At 35.7% G+C, this 21,056-nt stretch overlaps 1 protein-coding gene across 3 annotated transcripts in view; it reads right to left on the reverse strand.

Moving 5' to 3' along the window:
* Positions 1–21,056, reverse strand: part of LOC126854481 (uncharacterized) — a 55,470-nt gene that overhangs the window by 27,410 nt on the left and 7,004 nt on the right. For all 3 annotated transcript variants that reach the window (XM_050601268.1, XM_050601269.1, XM_050601270.1), the window contains 2 exons: positions 18,718–19,012; positions 13,582–13,755 (listed from right to left, as the gene is read on the reverse strand). In XM_050601268.1, the coding sequence (XP_050457225.1) occupies positions 13,582–13,755; positions 18,718–19,012 (469 nt within the window). The remainder of the gene's footprint in view (positions 1–13,581; positions 13,756–18,717; positions 19,013–21,056) is intronic.

Here is a 21,056-nt window from a genome sequence, read left to right on the forward strand (position 1 = left end):
AGGGTGCGGGGTATTACGTCGGTGCCCTTACTCGAGGTATCGCCACGCGGTTGCCAAGCCAACAACTAGGAAAGGGCGAAGCACTCTGCGCGAACTGCGTATACTAACGACACAACAAGGCACAAAGCTCTCGTGCACTTATCGATTCTCTTCTATCTCTTTCTTTATCGCATACACTCTCGTCTTGAAAGTCGTTTACTAAAGCTGAACAAAAAAACGTAGACTAACAATAAAAGTGCTTTCAGTGATTAGAAATCGATCGAATACCGGTCGAGGACATCCTCTAAGCTAACGGTAGGGATCAATGCTTTTTTTTTTTAACATCTCCGATATCTCTTTACTCATCGATGCAGGAAAGTGTCATCGACACATTGTATTAGACGTTATGCGACGTAGATATATTAACCGATATAAAACGTAATGTCGATACTGTGTCGCAGATTTTTTTTTTTATCTTCCAGTCAATCTGTAATAATTTCTCTCATTATTTATTTCTTGAAAAATGTTTTACTCTACCATTGCGCACATAGTATGCATGTAAATTTATCGGACGGCATGCGCAAGATCGTCTCTCGGTTTCTAACCTTTTCGACGAACGCGAAAAGGAATCTCTTTCTAGGAATATTTAAATCGTTCCATTTCTATATATAAACATAGGCATCCAACTCGTTACCTTAATAACAAAAATATACTCCGTCTATGAAACTCACTCATAAAATACGGGTCCCAGTTTAAGAAGCACGCTCAGTCTACCTTAATTGTCTCTTGCATGTTTGCATCCCGATATATACATATAATCAGATACTTAAATCTTTCCATACCACCTCCATCAACATTTTACTTCATCCAAGCCTCAAAAAATTTTCATCCACAGAGACCAGATTCGATTTAAACCACCGGAATTTCCTGAAATCGCCGATCGATCGATTCAGCAGCGCGCGGAGTCGTTGCCTCTCGAGGTTATCAGGGGTTAATGCTCCCTCTCTCTCCGTCCATTATCTTTCCAGTATTGACATAATTCGACGCGACATAACATTCGCGCACCACTCGAATGATACACGATCTCTCTCTCTTTCTCTCGATCGAAACGGAAATCCGGTGGCGAGTACCACGACACGCGGCACGACAAGACGCGAGATACGAGGCGACGACCCGAGCGTATCGTGTCTCTATCCGATACTGCCGCCACGCCACCACCGATCAACGCGCGCGTTTCTCCCTCCATGTCGCTGCCACCGCCGCCTGCCCCTGTCACCCGCCACCCACCGCCACCCCCCCGCCATGATCAGCGCGCGGTCCGCGGTTCCTCCGTCCTTCCACGATGCTGCTGCCGCCGCCGCCGCCGCCGCTCGATACGCCGCTCTATACTATCTTCGCCGTAATTCGCAAAGGGTCGTATAGCACGACGCGACGTGCTCGTTATATATACATGTATCCTTTCTATATGAGCCTCACGTGCGTGCTCTCTACGCACCTGCACGTCTTTATGAGTCGCGCCGCTGGGGGTAATGGTGGTTATAGTGACCGGGAGAAACAGGGACCGATACTTTATTCACATCAGCAAAATTATCGGTATTTTTGTCATATACAGTTTTGTACAGTTATATGAGTAATTATCTGTTGCAAATAGCAGAAAAGGAAAGAGAAATTATAAAAGAAAAAAGAGAATAGTATATAATATTTTTTTTACGTCACATGTATGATCAATAAAAATTAACGAAGAAATTAATTGCTTCAAATTCACTCATTTTAGGATGAGTCATTTCAGAAAGCGTTTTATTCTGCAAATGTATACATTGTACGTGGCATTTTTTCATGTCTTACATGTCACGCACATTTATGTATTGGAAAGAGAAGTCTGTTTAAAATATTGTTAAGAGCGATAATAAAATGTTTTCATATAGCTCTGTAGTCTTGAATTCATTTTGCGTTTCTTTAAAAGCGAAGAATATTCTCTTTTTCTCTGGAACCAAATCTATATAAAAAAAAAAATACTTATTTAAAAAATAATTTCTATTAAAAATTTTTTATATATTTTGATATTAAATTGATATCTTTAAAAATTTATATTTAAAAATAATATATATATATATATATATATATATATATATATATATATATATACACAAGTTATTTATTTATCATTTAGCATGATATTCATGATACAATATATGATTTGTCACAATAATAACAATATAAAATCTCACTTGTATCGAATCGATTGCGACATACGAGTAGCTTGATGCGAATGTCGCAGATCCGATTACTAAATTATTGCAAGCCTCGCACAATTCCTGGCTCAACTGTTTTTTTTTTTTCTACTTCCGTCGTAGGAACGATATCTTGCAACACGTGTAAATGCCGCGTGTCTTTTACGCTAAATCAATATGTGCGTCGTTTGAGAATTTTTTATCACACTTACGATTATGTAACTTTGAAAGCGCGAGTTAAAAAACATAATAAATATGGCAGTTTACGGGATTACTGCATTTTACTTCTTCTCTCACAGGCATGCCTGTTATGGCGCGCCAATTTTATTTGACTCGCTTGCAATATTGTCGGCAAATTGCATATTGCATGAGACGCGATTTTCTTCGAGAATTTTCCCCAACAGTTATCCGTATCTTACTTTACTCTCTGACACACGCGAGTGAGTTTTCTAATCCTATCCTAAAAAGGCATCTATATGATATAATAGAGCCGATATTCGACGTTGTTCATTGTTTAATCTGATGATTGTAAATTAAAACGGAACAAGATAAACAAGAGCATTTTTTTTAAAAGATGTCTATTTATATCTTTAAAACTGTATCATTGATAAGAAATTTCTGCAAACATTATTCATTGATTATTTTTCGAAAAATTGCCGGCTAAAATATTATATCTTCGATCAAATGGATAAATATAAAAATTTTATATATTTCCTTATCTCTTGTAAAAAATAATATATTCAAATTTTTTCAGTCGTATAAATAGGATATTATTCTTGCATAAATATTAAGATAATGGCTACTCTCTCTCTCTCTCTCTCTCTCATAAATTTGTGCTGTGTATGCGTAGACAAAACAAAAATGAATAACATTTGACAATAAAATAATTTTTATTTATTGATAAAAGAAGAATTTAACATGTCTCAAGTTTTATTTGTACGCATCAATATATAGATATAACTCTTTTTACAGATATTTGTGAAATATCATATTACGCGATCAAAGAAACACGATTGTTGCGCGATGTAGTTTAATTTGAATATTTTATAAAACACATTTAGATAACTTTAGAAACAATGAATTCTACTTGTTGTTGGTCTGCATGTTATTTCAAATAACATGTCTTATACACACGCTATTTGCACCAAACATATGTGAATAAACACGTTGCGTGATTAGATATGCATTCTATTTTAAAAGTCATTATCTTCGCTCTCGACAAAATTCGATAATGTAGTAATAGATAATAATCAATTGCTTCAAATGAAAATTTATAGAGCATCTTTGATAAATTATGACAAAAAATATACATACACTCTAATTAACATTCAACATTTTAGAAATTCGCGACACTAAAATATAATAAATTATAATTACCAATAAATTATTAAAAATTATAATTTTCTTTATGTATTATAGCTATTTTTAATTATTTTATCATATTTTTTTAATTGTCAGTGAAGAGTGATTTATTACACACAACTTGTTGAAATTTATGTAATTTATTAAATTTATATAATTTTAAATAATATTCCATGTTGTATATCGTAATTTTATATCAAAAACTTTGGTTGTCCGAAAATTGCTTCTATAAAGACCAATTAAAGTTAACGGGAATTTAATTAATTTAATGTCCATCTCAGAAGATAGGGTAGGCAAAAATAAATAATATAAGCTATAAATTATAATTAGAATTAATCAACACACTTACGAAAAGGAAAAATGCGAAATTCAATAGTAACTAACGTCTTCCTTACTTGAAATCATTTAACAATGGCCTTCAGGGAATCCACGAATATATTATCTATTTACGAAATCTTAAGTCTGCTCGAATCTCTCCTTTTCTCTCTGTTTGCCTTTTCCGGATGCGTTTACACTGTCACTAAAACGCACCATCACTTCGTGACCTTCCCGTGAACGACTGGAGTCGAGGAGCCGCATTTATTTCTCTCGACGGAAGAAATGCAATGTGAAAAAAAAAACTATCGCGTGGCACTCGTTATCTATACAATAGGATATCTGCGACGAGAGGCAACGATGATAATAACGTCGTCGCTACCACCGCCGAGCTTCAGCGCCGCAACATCTGCGCGCGCGGAGGCTGATAATCTTCCGCTTCAATGGCAAAAAGAAATGCTGAAATGCTGATCGAAGTTCGACGTCTATATCGGAATAAAAAGCATCCGTAATCGATAAAGCTATATTGACCATTTACTCGGACGCTTCTAAAGACACGCGCGACGCATATTGAAAAAAAAATTATATCTGTGATTAAGTAACTTCTGCTTATTTTTTAATGAACGATTATATTACGTAATTAATTTGTCGATTACAGCAGTTATTAATTCAAACGTTTGTTATTCACTTGTGCAAATTTAATCTTAAAGAGATTATTAAATTGTCAATAGGTAATTAAATGCCAGATGATTAAATATCTTGACATAATATATTATCATATTTGCTCGCGTGAAAGAATTAAAAGATCATTGCTATTAAATAAACTCGAATTTAATTTAACGAACAAAAATAAGAAATAAAGAATAGTAAAATTATGTATATATATATATATATATATATATATATATATATATATATATATATATATGTATAATTTTTATCAATAAAAATACCGTTTATCTCTTTTCAAAACCTTAATTTTAGTTAATAAAATTTCTTTTTCTTTTCCTGTATTAAAAAATATATTTTCTTCTAAATAATTAAACTTTTTACCTAAATTAATTAATAAATAATACTTATGCTATCGAAATAATAGCAATAGATAATTGAGTATTAACATCTTTGCAAATGCAAATTTACGTTTTTGGACCTCGTGTCTTCCTCGCTATTTTGTAAACGACCGTCTTACACGAGAATGTAATACGCTGCTCACACGCAAAGAAACGATTATGTACGCATGTATTTCAATATAGGAACTGTAATGCACGAATCATAATGTAATAAGGTCACGGACCAAATAGAAACGGTATTACCAACGCAGCCAGAAATTAAAATCCAAGGAACTGAGGGCAGACGTTTAATTAATCCGACATATAATGCGACCTCCCAATGAAACCTCACGCGACACCGACATTGGATTTGCGTCATGTTCAGTCTGGCTTCGTATCTTCTTTCGCGCTTTGTATCATTGTACGCTATATACAATTAATGTGAATCAAACGCGTAACGATAACTGACATGTCCGAATCGTGTTTCTCTTTTCACGAATCATGCCTCTCGTTTAAAGATACGACGATAAGACTTATAAAAAAAAATTCTTTTCTGTGTACTCTTCTTAATTCTCACGCACTATTTGCAAGAGAATTTCAATTTTTGTATATAGTTTCATTATCATTGTAAATTAATTTTTTTTTTTTTTTTATGAATGAAACTGTAATGGAAATTTGTGTCCTTTGTCAAGTTTTTGATATTAAATATTTTTATTTCTAAAAAAGCGATTAAAATTCATGATTTGTTAAACATTCGGCTGTTACATTCATTTCTTTGATTAACGCGCCATATTGCGTGCGATGCAGTTAAGATCGATGTATGCAACCGCAAAATGCACCGTTGCAATCCGACGAGAGCACAGTTGTGCGCACAATTTGACCCTTCATCAACTGTGCACACACGCTTGTTAATCTGCCTTTTGATATCGCGCGATAAGTGCAGCGCGCAAAGGCCCGTGGCAGGCGAGAATGACAGTTCGTTGCACCGCAATTCTCTGTCCTTCTCTTTCGCTTCCTCTTTAATATTCAGCAATAAAGCCCGTAAATTATTCGCTTCGTTATCACCGCGATACAATGACGATGGGAAAAACAATTCCCGAAAACGATATCGAACGTTTACAAAAAATCAACAATCAAAGATAAATCATTCGTATGCGGCTCGATTGTTTTGTAATTAAGGTGCAATTACGTTACAATATATAATTGCATTTTACATATTACAAGAGCGCATAAAGAATGTCTTAGATATTAGAAGTAAATAACAGACACAAGCTGTCAAAGCTCGGCTGGTTAAGATTTTTCCGTTATTTGTTCGCTATAAAACGCTATAAAAGAGTTTTTTTATTAATAATATAATAAAGGATGCATTCTCCTTCGAAGCCTACCCATACAAAAACGATATATATTAGCCGGTTCGTTCCTTCCTCGGGCTGGTCTCTTCTCGTCGTCGAAAAATCAAACACAAACGTCGCATCGTAAAGATCAACGCGAACGAGAATGCTATGAGCACGAAACGGTATTAATAGCGAGACGATTGACGAATGGGTTCTCTTTCTAGAGCGATTATTGACCTGCGGAGCGACGTGATATCGCGCGGGGCTAAAGCGGACGTTATTACGGCAAAATGTTTCTACTTCAGCCGGATGTCACAACCCGAATCACAAGCGCGCGCGGCGCACATCCTTCTCACCGAGCTTAACTCTGGCATCGGTATAGGGAGAATTAATGTTTGTATATTGTTAGTGGTATCAAAAGCTTAACAAAAGCTTGTGTACATTACAACCGACTAGCTACATGATGCAATTTTTTGTGTGCATGTAAATCAATTCTGATTTTAAAAGTAAATGTAATCTAATACTAATTTTATCTACGTATCTCAGAAAATCAAAAAAAAACATTAATAAAGATAAGCACTATAGATTTCACATATAAGCTGCCATACAAATTAGACAAAAGTTTAAACTTTGTAACGTTACATGGTAAAAAATTATAAATTATAAATAATACAAGTAAAAGTTTAAACTTAGTACTTAGTGTAGTAATAAACTACTATGATACGTCAAACATTATTCCTTGATAAATTGCACGGGTGTTTTATCGAGATAATAATGCGAAAATAGAGGAACTTTTAATAGAAGATGATCGTGCATTCTGCTCATTTACGCCATATGATATTTTAGGATTTAAAAAAAACATCCTAATTTACATTATAAATTTAGAATCCCAAAATAATTTAAAAAATTCTTTTCTAACAAGGTGTTTGCGAGAATATTCCCTAGAGAAATATTTATACTTGTTTTGAGATCCTAAATTCATCATATAGTTTAAATTAGAACGTTTAATTCTAAAAAAACATTCTATATATACGTACCCTGGTGTCAAATGTCTATAAAATAGCTTTTGATGAAGAGCGAATGACCTGACCACGCTGTTTGCGCAATCATTTCATAACATTTATAATCAAAACAAATATATTAAACCAAGCCACAATATATCATGATAAAATGTTGTTTCTATAACAAAAAAAAAGGACAGAGGTTATCTAATACATTTTTAAAGCCTTTGCGATAACATTGATTCGTCTGTAAACATCACTTGATTTATCTTTATAACGATATCGAAAAGCAATAGCAGACGTATGTAAGTTTAGGTTCATGACCGCTTTTGAAAAAAATTAAACTGATTGTAAGGGAATGCTGAGCGAGATGGAGACCAATAAAAAATTCTCTTCCTATTACAAGAGAATTATATTATAATATATTGGAAATTATATCAGAATTATATTGCAAGAGAAAAGATTATAAAGAAAACGGAAAGGAAAAACAAATACAGAAAAAATAATCGTAGTTCAAAGTAAAAGTTCGATTCCGCTGGAAAGATGATCGATATTGTCAAAATATCATATGATTTATATTAAAAATTCTATTTTAAATTTAAATAAAGAAAAAAATTTTTAAATAAAAATAAATTAGGATCTTAATCGATAACTTTAAATCAACTTAGAAATTAATCAAGCATATGAAGAATAAACACTATAATATACACTAATCAAGCATGAGCTGATTGAGCTGATTATTGCGCTCGCTCATTTGCATTTAAAAATGTAGAAAGTCCACTTTACAGCATGTAGAATATTTACTTTCAGCTAACTATGTGCCATCCCGTGAGAGAATCGAGAATGCCTGGTACAAAACTAGACCTGAGAGAAAACTAGATCAAGTAGATTAACCTTAATGTCAAAGCCTGCGAAACCTTAGGATACTATTTCGTGGGAGAGGAGAACAAAGACGCGCAGTGATCGCAACCGTGAAGGAGAAGGGGAATCCTAGATAGAAAAACCTTTGCGATTGACCTAATTCATTTCCAAAGGCATCGCAATTGGCATTCGTTCCTTCCGGTCCGTGACCAACACGCGAAATGATGACATGATGACGATACGATTCATGAACAAAGATTCGCGCGATATAAATCTCGAGAGTTTTAGGCGAGGCCAATTTCCGCTAAAAGAAACTTTCCATCAAGTTTCGTTTCTCGAAAGTAACGCCTGATCGCGCCAGTTTTTCCGCATTATCATTAAAGTCGCGCTAATCTTTTATTATCGAGGTTTCACGTTCCCATAACGCTATCTCCTTTATTTTTACATGCCCAGCGGTGCATCGCAATAATCATAAAAAAAAGAAAACACTTGGTATAACATAACATGGTTCTCCCCATCACGTACGTAATCCATATGTTGTCGAGCAGTTTTTTCACGCGGGGGAGAAAAGAGGGGAAAAATTGCGATTGTCCACAAATAACGTTAATTTATTGGCAGCATGCGGAAGAGGAAGAGAACGACCGTAATGCACGATCGGGAATCTGTCGATGCGTGTTCTACATTTGCCCGCCTTTCGCCTAAATGGCAATATATAATCGATATGCCTGGGATACACGATACGTTCGGCGCACGGCGCGTGAAAAATTTTACGGAAGAAAAAAAAATGCCGATGCATTCAACGCAATATGGAAAAGCAGAGGATATACGGCTCTCTCATGTGTAATTGCAAAAGTATGACATTTGGCAGAATGTCTGTATATGTGCGGGTCGTGCGATGTTGATTGCCGTTATAATTATCAGTTGCTGTAAAGGGTATGACAAATTATATTGTCCGACACAAAATCGTTTCGATTATTATGAATTCAAAATATATATAAGCGTGGCAATAATAAATTTATTAACTATTTTTGCAATTCTGTATGTAATTCTATATGAATGCTGATGAAATTTTTTTTGCATAATGCACAATGTTGAGATTTGTATCTTTTTTCTTTTTTAAAATATTTTTCTGGATGTTATAATATGAACAAACGATACAATATTATATCTTGAGTGTAGAAAAAAAATCGTTTGCGTTTTTAACTCAATTTTTTTACAATTCGGAATGCTCAAATCATATTGATTAAACACTCGAAAAAATTATCACAAAAGATTAAGGGTATATTTTTATACTTATTGGTAATTGATTAAAATAAAAAAAAAAAATTATCAGTTTTTTTACAGAATTATAATACTAAAATAACTTGAGAAACAAGAGATTCTATATTAACATATCGCCGGATACGTTGTAATAAAATTGAAATTTTAATATGATTTAATTTGTTAGATGAAATATAAAATATAAATCAATACCGTGCCAATTAAATCACGTCTTATTTTAAATTTCTCCTGTAAGATAATTGCGAGATGCGATATAATTTCGGCATAATTCGTCTCGTTAAATATCCGACGCGAATTTTATTAAAAGTCGGATCAGGGGTCGCACTATAAATAGAGCGAAGAATTGACAGCGATAAACTCGTACCAACAGCAATGCACTTTGTATGATAGTTTAAATGCAAACTCATTTAGACATTGACATTTAAACGATGACGATCACCATTGCCTTGGCCCGCCGAAATTACCAATGCCGAATCTAAATCGAAGATGCCGAACGCAAAATTTATCTGTCATTATTGCTCGACGAATTTAGAAGTCCTAACTTTTTAATTTCGATTCTTCCGAATCTAGAAACGCAATTAAAATATGGTTGTAATTACACGAAAAATCCCAATAATAAAATTCTTTTATTTACTTTCTTGAATATATAAATTTTGCATACAAATATGTATATGCAACTTTCTTCTTTATTTTTATTTTTATCATATTTTATTTTATTAAAGTTATGCAAATTCAATTTTATTATGCTTTCTAATTCGTACATATTACTAATTCTCTCATATTTGCTTCCTAATGTGACGCGGATTACAGATAAAAACACTTTACTTATATCTACTCACCAACTATCATAAAATACACACACTGTTATAATTATCCGTGGATATTATCTATGACAAAGAAGTTTCTATCCTCGCGGAAGTTTATTGCAAAAATTCCGTTTTGGCTACCAGAATTCATTTATGATACTATTAATAATAACACAATAAACGAAACGTGCGAAATTAATAGAAATCTCTCAAGTTATTCAAATTGTAAAAAGGATTATGTTATTAAGTATGTCAAACTATTGACATTACTGGTAATAAATGTATATAAAAATGCGAATTTTTATATTTGTATAATTCGATAAGTAACAAAAAAGATTAAGATAAAGATAACAATTAAGATAGATTTGCTAATTAAGAAATAAAATAGAAAAAAAGATAATCTTAGCAATATTATAATTTTAATAAAAAAAAAAACAAACTTTTTTCCATCCTCTATTAATCTGCGGATTTTATTTACCTGCGAAAAAATTGTGCAAATAAGCTAAGAGGCACACGTATGAAGAAGCGCGTATGGAGAAATTCTTTAACAATTTATTTTCAGACCTCGCCCTTGAACGGTGAAAAAAAAATTGCTCTAAAAATAAGTAGGCAAACGCGAGCGTTTTATTTACGGCTCGTGAAACATATTGATCAACGTGTAATGGCTTATCGCGCTTATTCGCTATCTCAAAGCTGTATGTCAATGCGTACAGTTCGCGAGATTAGAGCCCTGATTTGGAGTATTTCGATACACACACACGCACACACACACATACATACATTTGACCATTATATTACGCACATTCGTGCGAATCGACATTTGCTATTTATTCCGCTAATGAGGCCATTACAATTTACAATAGATTGTAGACGTATCTTCGGAGGCATTTATCAAGTTGCACATTCGTATCGTGAAACAATCCTTAGCAAAAACAACTGAATAAGTAGAGTAAATATACCGTGAATGAACCGATAAGAAATATGCTGTCGTATATAATTATTGTACATTTTTCTCGCTGACGATTTCTTTCTTGCAGATACTTATATTGTATTTCTAATTTAATTTTCTACAAATAAAAATTAAATTATATTAGTTACAGTTGGATTTAAAATAAACCATGTTTTACACAATATTTTAGTATGCCAAATCAAAAAAAAAAAAAAAAAGCTATAAATATCAAATTTCAATATTTTCATCCTTTTCATAAATTTATTAATGCATTTTTAACATGTTTCCATTTATTCAATTACTTTTTTTTTAATATTTTACAAGTAAAAGGCCTCGAGCCTTGGGAAATAGCAAATCGTCTCTCTTTGTTTATCTTTCCTTAAAAGGATATCTCATCTCGTGGCGATGATATATCCATCATTGATGACATAGGTCAACTATCAATTGTGTAAGTTGATAAGCTTTTTACAAGGACAAAACGTTGCTTGAGACAAACGTGAAAATAATTTAAATTTTAACCATGTATGTAAAAATGTAAAAAAGTACAAATATCGAATAAAAAGTGATTTTTTAAAAATCTATGTCTTCTAAATTATCTTCAGGCATTTTATATATTTGTATGTTGGAGATTTTTTTATAAAATCAATCTTTTCAGCTACATTGTGATTATTATAGATTTATAAACTTAAGATTCTCCTAATATTGTCTCTCTCTCTCTCTCTCTCTCTCTCTCTCTCTCTTCCGGATAATTATCATCTATAAGCATCGCTGAAAAACCGTCGCGACTCACCATTCCGATGCGCTTTCACTCATCTGCAGATGCGCCTTTTCCTCATGATACACACACGACATTCGCTGATCGCGTATCGCAGATCTTCTAATTCTCAGCCAGTGTAACGCGACTTCATAGTTTCTCAACAATTGCGTCTTGCAATTTCGAGAGATTCTCGACACCGCCGATACATTCTCTTTATTACTATGAAGTCCGAATCGATGGATTCGCAGTGACATTCTTGTTTTACGAGTCCTCATCATCTCGTCGTACCACTAAATGGCGACGCGATTCATACGTCACACACGGAAAATCTTGATCGTCGCGAAAGGATTATTCAACTCAATACTTTCTCTTTGCTTTTTCGGCCACGGGTTAGAATCGCGTCACTAAAAATTCGCGCTGTTCCTTATCGATTCTTCTTTATTTTCATCCAGCAAAATCGGGAAATCGAGAAACTCTTCACTCGCCAAACAGCGTCAGCCGGAGCGTATCATTAGCACAGCGCGATAAGGTGATAGCGCGCGATTTGGTTATAAACGCGGCGAAATACCGAATGATACGAGAATATACGAAAATACGCGATCGGTTCGGTTGACGATACCGCAACAACAACGCTGCGCTTATCAAACGCGATGTACCAATCGTCCATTTATCACTTGGCGCGTTACCTACCTGCCTGCGTCTTGCGACGAACACCTGACGCGCAAGAGGAAGAGGAGGCTAATCATCGGCTCATTAAAATCGCACGCACGCTTATATTACGGCGATTAAACGGTATATCGTCGGTGTATATCGATACACATATTCGCTAATCAAATACTACACGAAATTTTGTTAAAATATTTGGTGATAAGTTCAAAGTTTATAGTGCAAATTAGATAAAAATGTTATACATATCTCATTATATATCTTGATATAATTGAATCTATGAATTAAATGTAATGAGATTTTTTTTTAATGGAATAAAATTAAAAAGAGATAGATATAAGTTTGTATTAGTGTATAATAAAAAGAAACATGTATTATTATTTGTGTAAAAAGTAGTGATATTTTTTGTAAATTATTAATTTAAATAAATTACGTAGATTTACTATTATTGATTATTAACATTGTCTTGTTATTAAAATATCTCTTTGCATTAATTAGGCTTCATATATTTTGAAAATATTATAGACATTAATTAAGATATGGTGTAATAGAAAATTAAATGATGTAAAAATCATTGATTCAAAAGACTCGCTTGATATTTATTCCAAATTATCTATTACTAGCTATTGATTAAAATCTTTATGCGATTGTATCTTCATCCACGTTACACGCAATTCGTTCATAAAATCGTTTATACTCCAAGAATAAATGCGTCAATTTATGATAAACAAAGCGTGAAAAACGTAAGATCTCGAATCAATTAGCGTAATATTAAATATTTTTGTATAAAAAAATCCTTCTATCCTTCTCTATAGAATTAAAACGTTTATACATATATAATTACGGTCATGAAAGCATCGCTAATCATTTCTTTCTTCTTTAAAATTTCTTTTTAATCTCACTTGATATATATTATAAATCTGATCCTATTTAATAAAAAAAAAAAAATATAAACAATCGTCTTTAGAACGATATTGTTTATTCACTCACCCATTGATGACGGAAGCGGATTCATCGGTGTTTGGTGGGCCCGACACCTGGACCGTAGGCACGGTGTAAGCGTCCAGGTTTTGTCCATAGCCACCTGCGCCCTGATGATGGGCGGTGGTGTAATCATCGCTGTCGCTGCTCGGCGGTTGCTCCGATCCGATACCGCCACGAGGTCTAAAACAGAACGAGTCATCATATATTAATAAGCGAAAGAATGTCCGATCAAAGGAAGGGAAGAATTAAGATTTTAATTTAATTTTCCACGGCGATTAGTTAACGTGGGTTTAGATCACACAATTGTATCGTACGATATAACCCTAGCAGATGTATTGATCCGCTCTTAAAGACGAAAGATACATGTGTATGTATAAAAAGTTAAATTTCAAAATAATATGCAATTTTTATCGCAAAAAATATAATAAAGATTCGTTGATAGATTCCATTTCTTTTTTTTTTTTTTGGCAATGTGATAATACGAGAAAAAAATCAAATCATATGTAAGCTAAATATTGATAACTGCGTAAAAATGGATATTTAATCGGTTATAGCACAACAACGTACAAGGCGCGTAGATTTATCAGTTCGAGATTAAATGCGATCAGCTGTCGCTAAAAGCGTGGCAAATCTCATCGACGCGAATCGGCAAATTAACTAGTCGAGTTAACCAAGCCGCGAGTTAATTGCTCTCATCTCGACGCGACAGATGCCAGATCGCGCAATGCATGCTTCAATGAGAGTAATAGAAAGATTCCAATCTCCCGTGAAACACGCTCTTCGCATACTGAAGCAATTGCTGCATGTAAATCAGTTCGCTCGGCTTCTTGCGCTAGCGATATCTTAAATGTATCCTGTAAGAATACTTTAATCGTTCGTTCGCAAGATTCTTAACAAAACGGAAAAAGTGAAGGACAAGCATAAATGTAACGTTGCAACAATGTTTTTATTCATCTTGTTGCAGCATGACGTTTCCCTCCATTATGAAATGTTCTAATTAAAATATATTTGATTATTTTAAATCAAAAAAACATTTTAGACTTTCACGATGTAATTTTTTAAGAAAAAAAAAAAATAATAATTCTTTAGCAGGACTACGAGAAAATTTATAAATAAAACAAAACGTAATTTCTCGAAGTTAAGCTTTCTAACCAGTTTTTAACTAGTGCAGAGTATTTCTAAAAAAGAAATTGGTGTAATAATATTAAGTAAAACAAACTTTGTGAAAAATATCATCCGCTCATTTGTAAGAGGATTCGCGATCCTAATTTATATTTTAAAAATCCAGCGCACTTACAATTTCACACTCATTTTATTTTTCATTTCTTTCCATTTTGATTCTCATTCTGGAAATTCTTATATCATCCATTTCGTAGAGCAGAGACAAGATTGCGGAATCGATCGTCCTTAGCCCGCGTTGGCGTTTCGCCAGTGCAGGCGCATTATCGCGGAAGTATATTTCCAAAGTAATAATATATGTTATTTTGGAAATATACAATGTGAGCGAGAGAAGGCAAATTTCAAGAATCCTCTATCGTTGCTTCTATCATATTCGTTATGTCGGACGAGCGTGTCCATAACAGGACAATAGTGTCTCTGTCGCAACTGCCAAATGTTTATCACGACCGCAACAAAGTTGGTTTGATGAGAAAAAAGCTGGCCTTTTTTATTACTTTACATTTATTACTTTACGAATGTAACGATTTCTCCTATTTCATATCTCGCGCTCGTTTGCGACGAAACGCATTGTTCACGTTAAACCTCGCCAACTATTTTTACTCGCGAGACCATATTCTCTTTGTCGAGTGACGAATCACTGATGAAGCACCGAACCTCCAAATTGCCAACTAGTATAGTATACTACTGCATGTACGAATTTGCATCGAATAGAATTATTTATGAGCTTTCTCTCTTATCCGCGTTAGCATGCGAAATGAGGTCGCCGCTATACGAAAATCAAATGCAAATGTTAGATCTATCAACTGATAAAATCACAGTCGATTAGTACAGTCGATATTTAGATCTACTTTGTCTCTATTAACTCTTCGTCTTTTGTAATACAACTGATAACTGCGAACGTGATCTTTGTTCCGTGACCTTTTGCCCGGGGGGTTTCGTAAGGTCTTGGCAAGGACTTGGAGGCATTGCTACTAATCGTCGGCAGTTCTTCGAAATTGCACGCATAATAGCGATAAAATTGAAGCGACTGTGAAGAAAATCAAGCAAAAATCAAGCATTATAAGCATGTCTACATATGCGATGATGCTGCGCGGCGACATTAAGAATGACAATAACGTTACAATGATTCGAGTTGAAGAGTTCAGTCTATTGACTTCTTTAAAAACTTGAGCAAGTGTTAATCTAAATTTAATATTTTCAATTTTCTACCATCAATTGTATTTTTTTTTTTTTTTTTTCAAAAATAAATCTGCAAAATGAATCTTTTAATTATACAAGATATTCTCGCAATTTTTCTGATGAGTTTAAACGATAATTTAAATCAATTAATTTGATCGATTATAATACAAAAAAAAATTAAATATTTTGTGCAATTATATATACATAGCTCTATTAAAAAATGTACATGACAACCTCACACATTTCACGACGACGACCGGTTAGGTCAATATATAAGCGAAGAATCAACTACTTTTGGCACTTTTTTCAGCCGGTGTCAACCTGGCCTTCGTTCGCACCTGCGGTGAGTATTATCGTAACTAGCAGTCCAGTAGAGAGGCGCCACTGTCCTGCGTTGTTGCTATTCACAGCGGCGGACACATGCAAAGCCTTCTTCTAAGCTGGAACTGGGTCTTGCCCCACGCGCGCGAAACGCAGCTTCAATTATCCCAATCTTCCCGCATCCTCCTTCCGCTTCTCGCCTCTCGTCGACGTGACATGCGAATCAAACGACGGAGTCCGCGCCCCAGGATGAGAAACTCTCCCTCATCAGCTGAGATAGATTCTTTCCTCTCTATTATTTCTTTCAGAGAAGATTTCTCTCGAAATATCAATAACGATCGACGTTTCCTTTCTTCGAGCTCCTTGATGTTCTCGAGTCTCTCAATTTTTTTTTCTTGATCCTGCCGATTATCACCAGAGAAACTATCACCAGAGATGGTCGTCCAACGACCGTCGACAAGGACACCTTCCTCCCACAAGTCAAGCGCGCCCTTTGGAAGAGAAAATGCGATAACCGCGACAGGAGACGACACGGGAGCAGGAGACAAAGACGTAAAGCGCCGCAGCCGCTTCGATATTCCGGATGAGTCCTGACGACGAGAGGAAGAATACGGCAATGCGACGCGAAGCGTGTCCGCTCTACTCTCCGCTCTCGGCAATCGCTTTCGCGGCTGTACGTGTATGTGAGCGGACACATACACGCGCGCGCGCGACAGACAGACTGGTACTGCGATTGCCGCGTCTGCGCCGCGCGACTCACCTATTGACCGAATATCATCGCCGTGGCTATATGACTATATGATGATGCACATACCAGCAGCCAGAGACTGGTTTGTATTAATGCGAACCTCGCTTCAAGATGAATCCTGAGGCTCGCGCTTCCGCTTTTCGCTCCGTCTTTCGAAACGGACACGGCAAGTGACAGCTGTGACAGTCGATCAGCTGATCACGACCACTGGACTCGAATATGATTCACGGAATTTGTCTACTAAGCTCTTTCGTCTAGAATCTCACGCGAATTACCTTTCGTCTGATTTTTATCATTTAGCGTTGAAAACAGTTGCGCGATCGCGCGTGTGTGTTTCGACAATTTAATATCTTCACCTCTCACCTTTTACTCCTTCAAGAAAATTATGTGATCAATCTTCTAGTAAATGTTCGCTTAGACATCTTCCCCTTTGTTTTCCCATCTATCTATCTATCTATCTATCTTGCCTCTTGTTGACTTGTTATTTTTATATATTTTTTTTCTTTTTGGGAGATATTTATCTGTGGCACGATACACTATGTAACATCAATATTTTTCATCACCTGTGTTCTTCCCATTATGCATATGTATATCCGCGTATTTTTTTACTATAGTTATTTTACAGATGTATTATCTCTATTTCGTACACAATACATATATGCTCTTTACCTTGACATAGAATTTTAACATCTTAAAATTTGAGTAAAAGTTCGAGAATTGGAAGCAATACAACTTCGTTAAATTTAATTTTCATGTGGGATAATTGTAGCTTTGGCCTCTCGCGTCAATTGACAATTCTCTCATCTTTTTTTCACATCATTTCTCTCCATTTGTAATAGATGTGCGCGCATCGACTGTACATCGTGTCGACACTGTCAATAACCGCATGCCAACGTTTAATTGTTCGACGAGGCTCTCGCGAAAATGCGAAAATGACTTCCTCGTTAAAGGAGGGACCGCTCACAACTCGTTCTTCTACTCGTTCGTTCCCATTCGCGATCACGGAAGTCCGATCGACGTCGTTTTCGAGGCCGGCAAAAGGGGGTCTAAACACGAGAACTAGAATACGTCAGGGTACGCAGCAAAGGATAGCTTTAAATGTTGTTCACACAACAATCTCATTACATACTGTATTAGTGAAACTCTTGTCTCATTGCGATTCCGCAGCAGCAGATTTTATTGCGCGAACAATATACTTTATTTCAAATGCATCGGACTACGGACGAGAGAGAAAGGCATGATTAGATTATTCTTTCCGCCTCCGCTTCTCGTGAGCATGCATGCAGGCCATGCAAACACGACATGATAGAATCTTTTTCGCATCTCCCGTGTTACGTCATATACCTGAATTGCGCAATAGGGACTAACCCTCGAGACGATGCGCCCCGCCCGTCGACGCGATCCCTTCTCGCCATGTACTCGCCTTGGCCGAATGATAAACAATTTGTCGAGTAGAATCGTGACCAATATAATTTTAATGAGTTCACTTTCCGACGTCACACCAACGCGAGTGTCACGCAAATCACTTCTATATTTATTCATGACCATGAAAATGAAGCGATTGACGTGCCTTTGGCGAAAAATTGTCACCTCGATGCGCGCGCAAAATCGTATCAATTATAATTAATATCCTATCTCTCGGAAAGAAAGAGAGAGAGAGAGAGAGAGAGAGAGAAAGAGTTAGAGTGGACGTGAATGCCGGAAATGTGACTTACGTTGGCATCGACACGGCAGGACATCCGAGTTGCAGGAGGCTCCTGGCGAGATACTCCGGCGCAGGTGCATCACCCGCTGGTGCGTGACGCCTGGCGGACCGGAACGATCTGTTGATGCTGCAGCTCGCGCATCTATCCGACGACGCAACCGACGATGACGACGACGAGGACGACGCTGATGACGGCGACGATCCCGCATTTGTCAGAGGCGCTCGTTCTCGCGCGACGACGCGATCGACATCGCTGGTCCGTAAAATCTTTAGGGAACCGCTACGACACAGGCCTAGTTCGCTCTCTGAAATTTTAACATCACACCTACGATTAGGATATAGTCGTTTAACACATATGATTAAATTATCAATAAACGGGATGATTACATCGAATGCGGAAGTGAAAGCAGTTCGTACAGATTGAAAGATACAGGAAGCTATCATTAAAGTGTTCCCCTTTCGCATTCTCTTTAATCGGCGAAATGTGACGTATTCAATTTGTGACAATTTCAATTTTTATGACGAATGCTTGCCGAACAAATTTTCGGCATCGATACTTTGATCGATAAATTTCTTGCGATTGCCTGAATTTATTTCTTTAATTTTAATTCAACATTCGATATATTAAATATATATTTGTGATTAAATCCTGAATTAAAATTCTTTCGATATGTCGCACGAAAAAAAGATTTACAACACTCAAGTCATCTCGAAGTAATTTAGTCAAAGTATTCGGTATCGGATATTACAATTTACACATTTCTTACATTGTAACTCACACTCGGTCACAGAACTTTTTCCGACGTACTTTTCCAAAAGCTACCCAACATTCTCACGACAATTTACTTTTTCGCGTGCAACTTCTTCGGAAAAAATTCATTCGACGAGCACAATACATCGCTATAGATTCGTTTCTATGATCGAACGAGATGACCGGAATGAGAAAAAGATGAGGGAAACTGAGAACGAAACGTATGGCAACAGCATACTCGACATCCGGTCGAAGCTCACTCGCCCCCGTCGTCGACTTTAATTCACTTAAAGCCCCCGGTCGCCGTTACGTCAGTCCCGTGTATTAGCGGCGCGCCGCGTCTCCGGTCCATACTACCTGCATTACGTGAACGCATTACGAGCGCTGGTGCCTTTAGCCTAAGTGACTTAAGCCTCGTGTTCGTTGCGCCGGCTTACCTTGGATCTCATATATCCGCAGAGCCATGTTTTAGTAAAGATCGATAGTCCGCCACTAGCCAATTATTCCTGACAACTGATCTGGATACGAATCCTCATTTTCGAGAAGCAATAATTTTTCGAAAAACGCGATTGATCTTTTAGCATATAGATTTGATCAAAATTGAAAAATCGATCTAGCGTAAAGAATGCGAAAAATTAAAAGAATTCAAAGTAGGGATTGGAACAGTATAATTTCGGTGAATTCACGGAAGATTAATTACTTGAGAGAGAAAAAGTATTTTTATTAACGAAAAAAATAGTCGATTATACATTTTATTTATATACGCAAATGTCCAGGATTTAATTTTGCTTTATAATATCAGAACTTGAAAAAATTTATATTTACCCGCGTCAAAGAAAAAATAATTTGTAAATTATAATTTTTATATACATACACACACATGAAAACTTCTATTTATTAATTACTATTTGTCACACTAAATATAATTCTAATTTTTTCATATAGTACAAAAATTGATAGCGAGTAAACATTTTTTGCATTATTTAAGATTGAGATGACGCGAATCCAAGTGATAAAAAGCGAAAAAAATGATATATTCCCTTCTCGCATGAGATATTCTACATGGTCAACAAACACTGTACGATCTCGTGGCCTTCTGTCCAACGACTGAAAATTCTCGAGGGCGTGGAAGAAATGCAAGTGTAACAACACCGATACCGCGCCACGTTTTTGGCAAGGTGCCGCGCATCTCTTGTCCGCATCTTCCGCACATCTTCCATGTATTATATGCGAGAAAACGCCGCATCTCCCTCGAAAGTTTCGCGACACGTACCTGTGACGCATTGCGCGCGATCGAAGATGATTCGCGAATTATTTGCGGCACACCGCATGAGAATGGGACAGGTTTTGTAGGCGGTTTCCTGAAAACCGCGACGACCCGGAATTCCTTTACCCTTTCAAATGCTAGGAATCGTGGGTTGAAAAAGAATGACATCGGATGTTTCATGGAACTTGATATTACGATATACGAGATCGGAAAGAAGAAAATACGACAAGCATACCTACATACGACAACGTGGCAGATAAATTTGACGAAGAATTTATTGTGAAAAAATTTATTGCGACAAAGTTAAACATCTTTTTCTGTCGATTGTTTG

This window comes from Cataglyphis hispanica, chromosome 14, assembly GCF_021464435.1.
Source record: "Cataglyphis hispanica isolate Lineage 1 chromosome 14, ULB_Chis1_1.0, whole genome shotgun sequence".
Taxonomy (NCBI): domain Eukaryota; kingdom Metazoa; phylum Arthropoda; class Insecta; order Hymenoptera; family Formicidae; genus Cataglyphis; species Cataglyphis hispanica.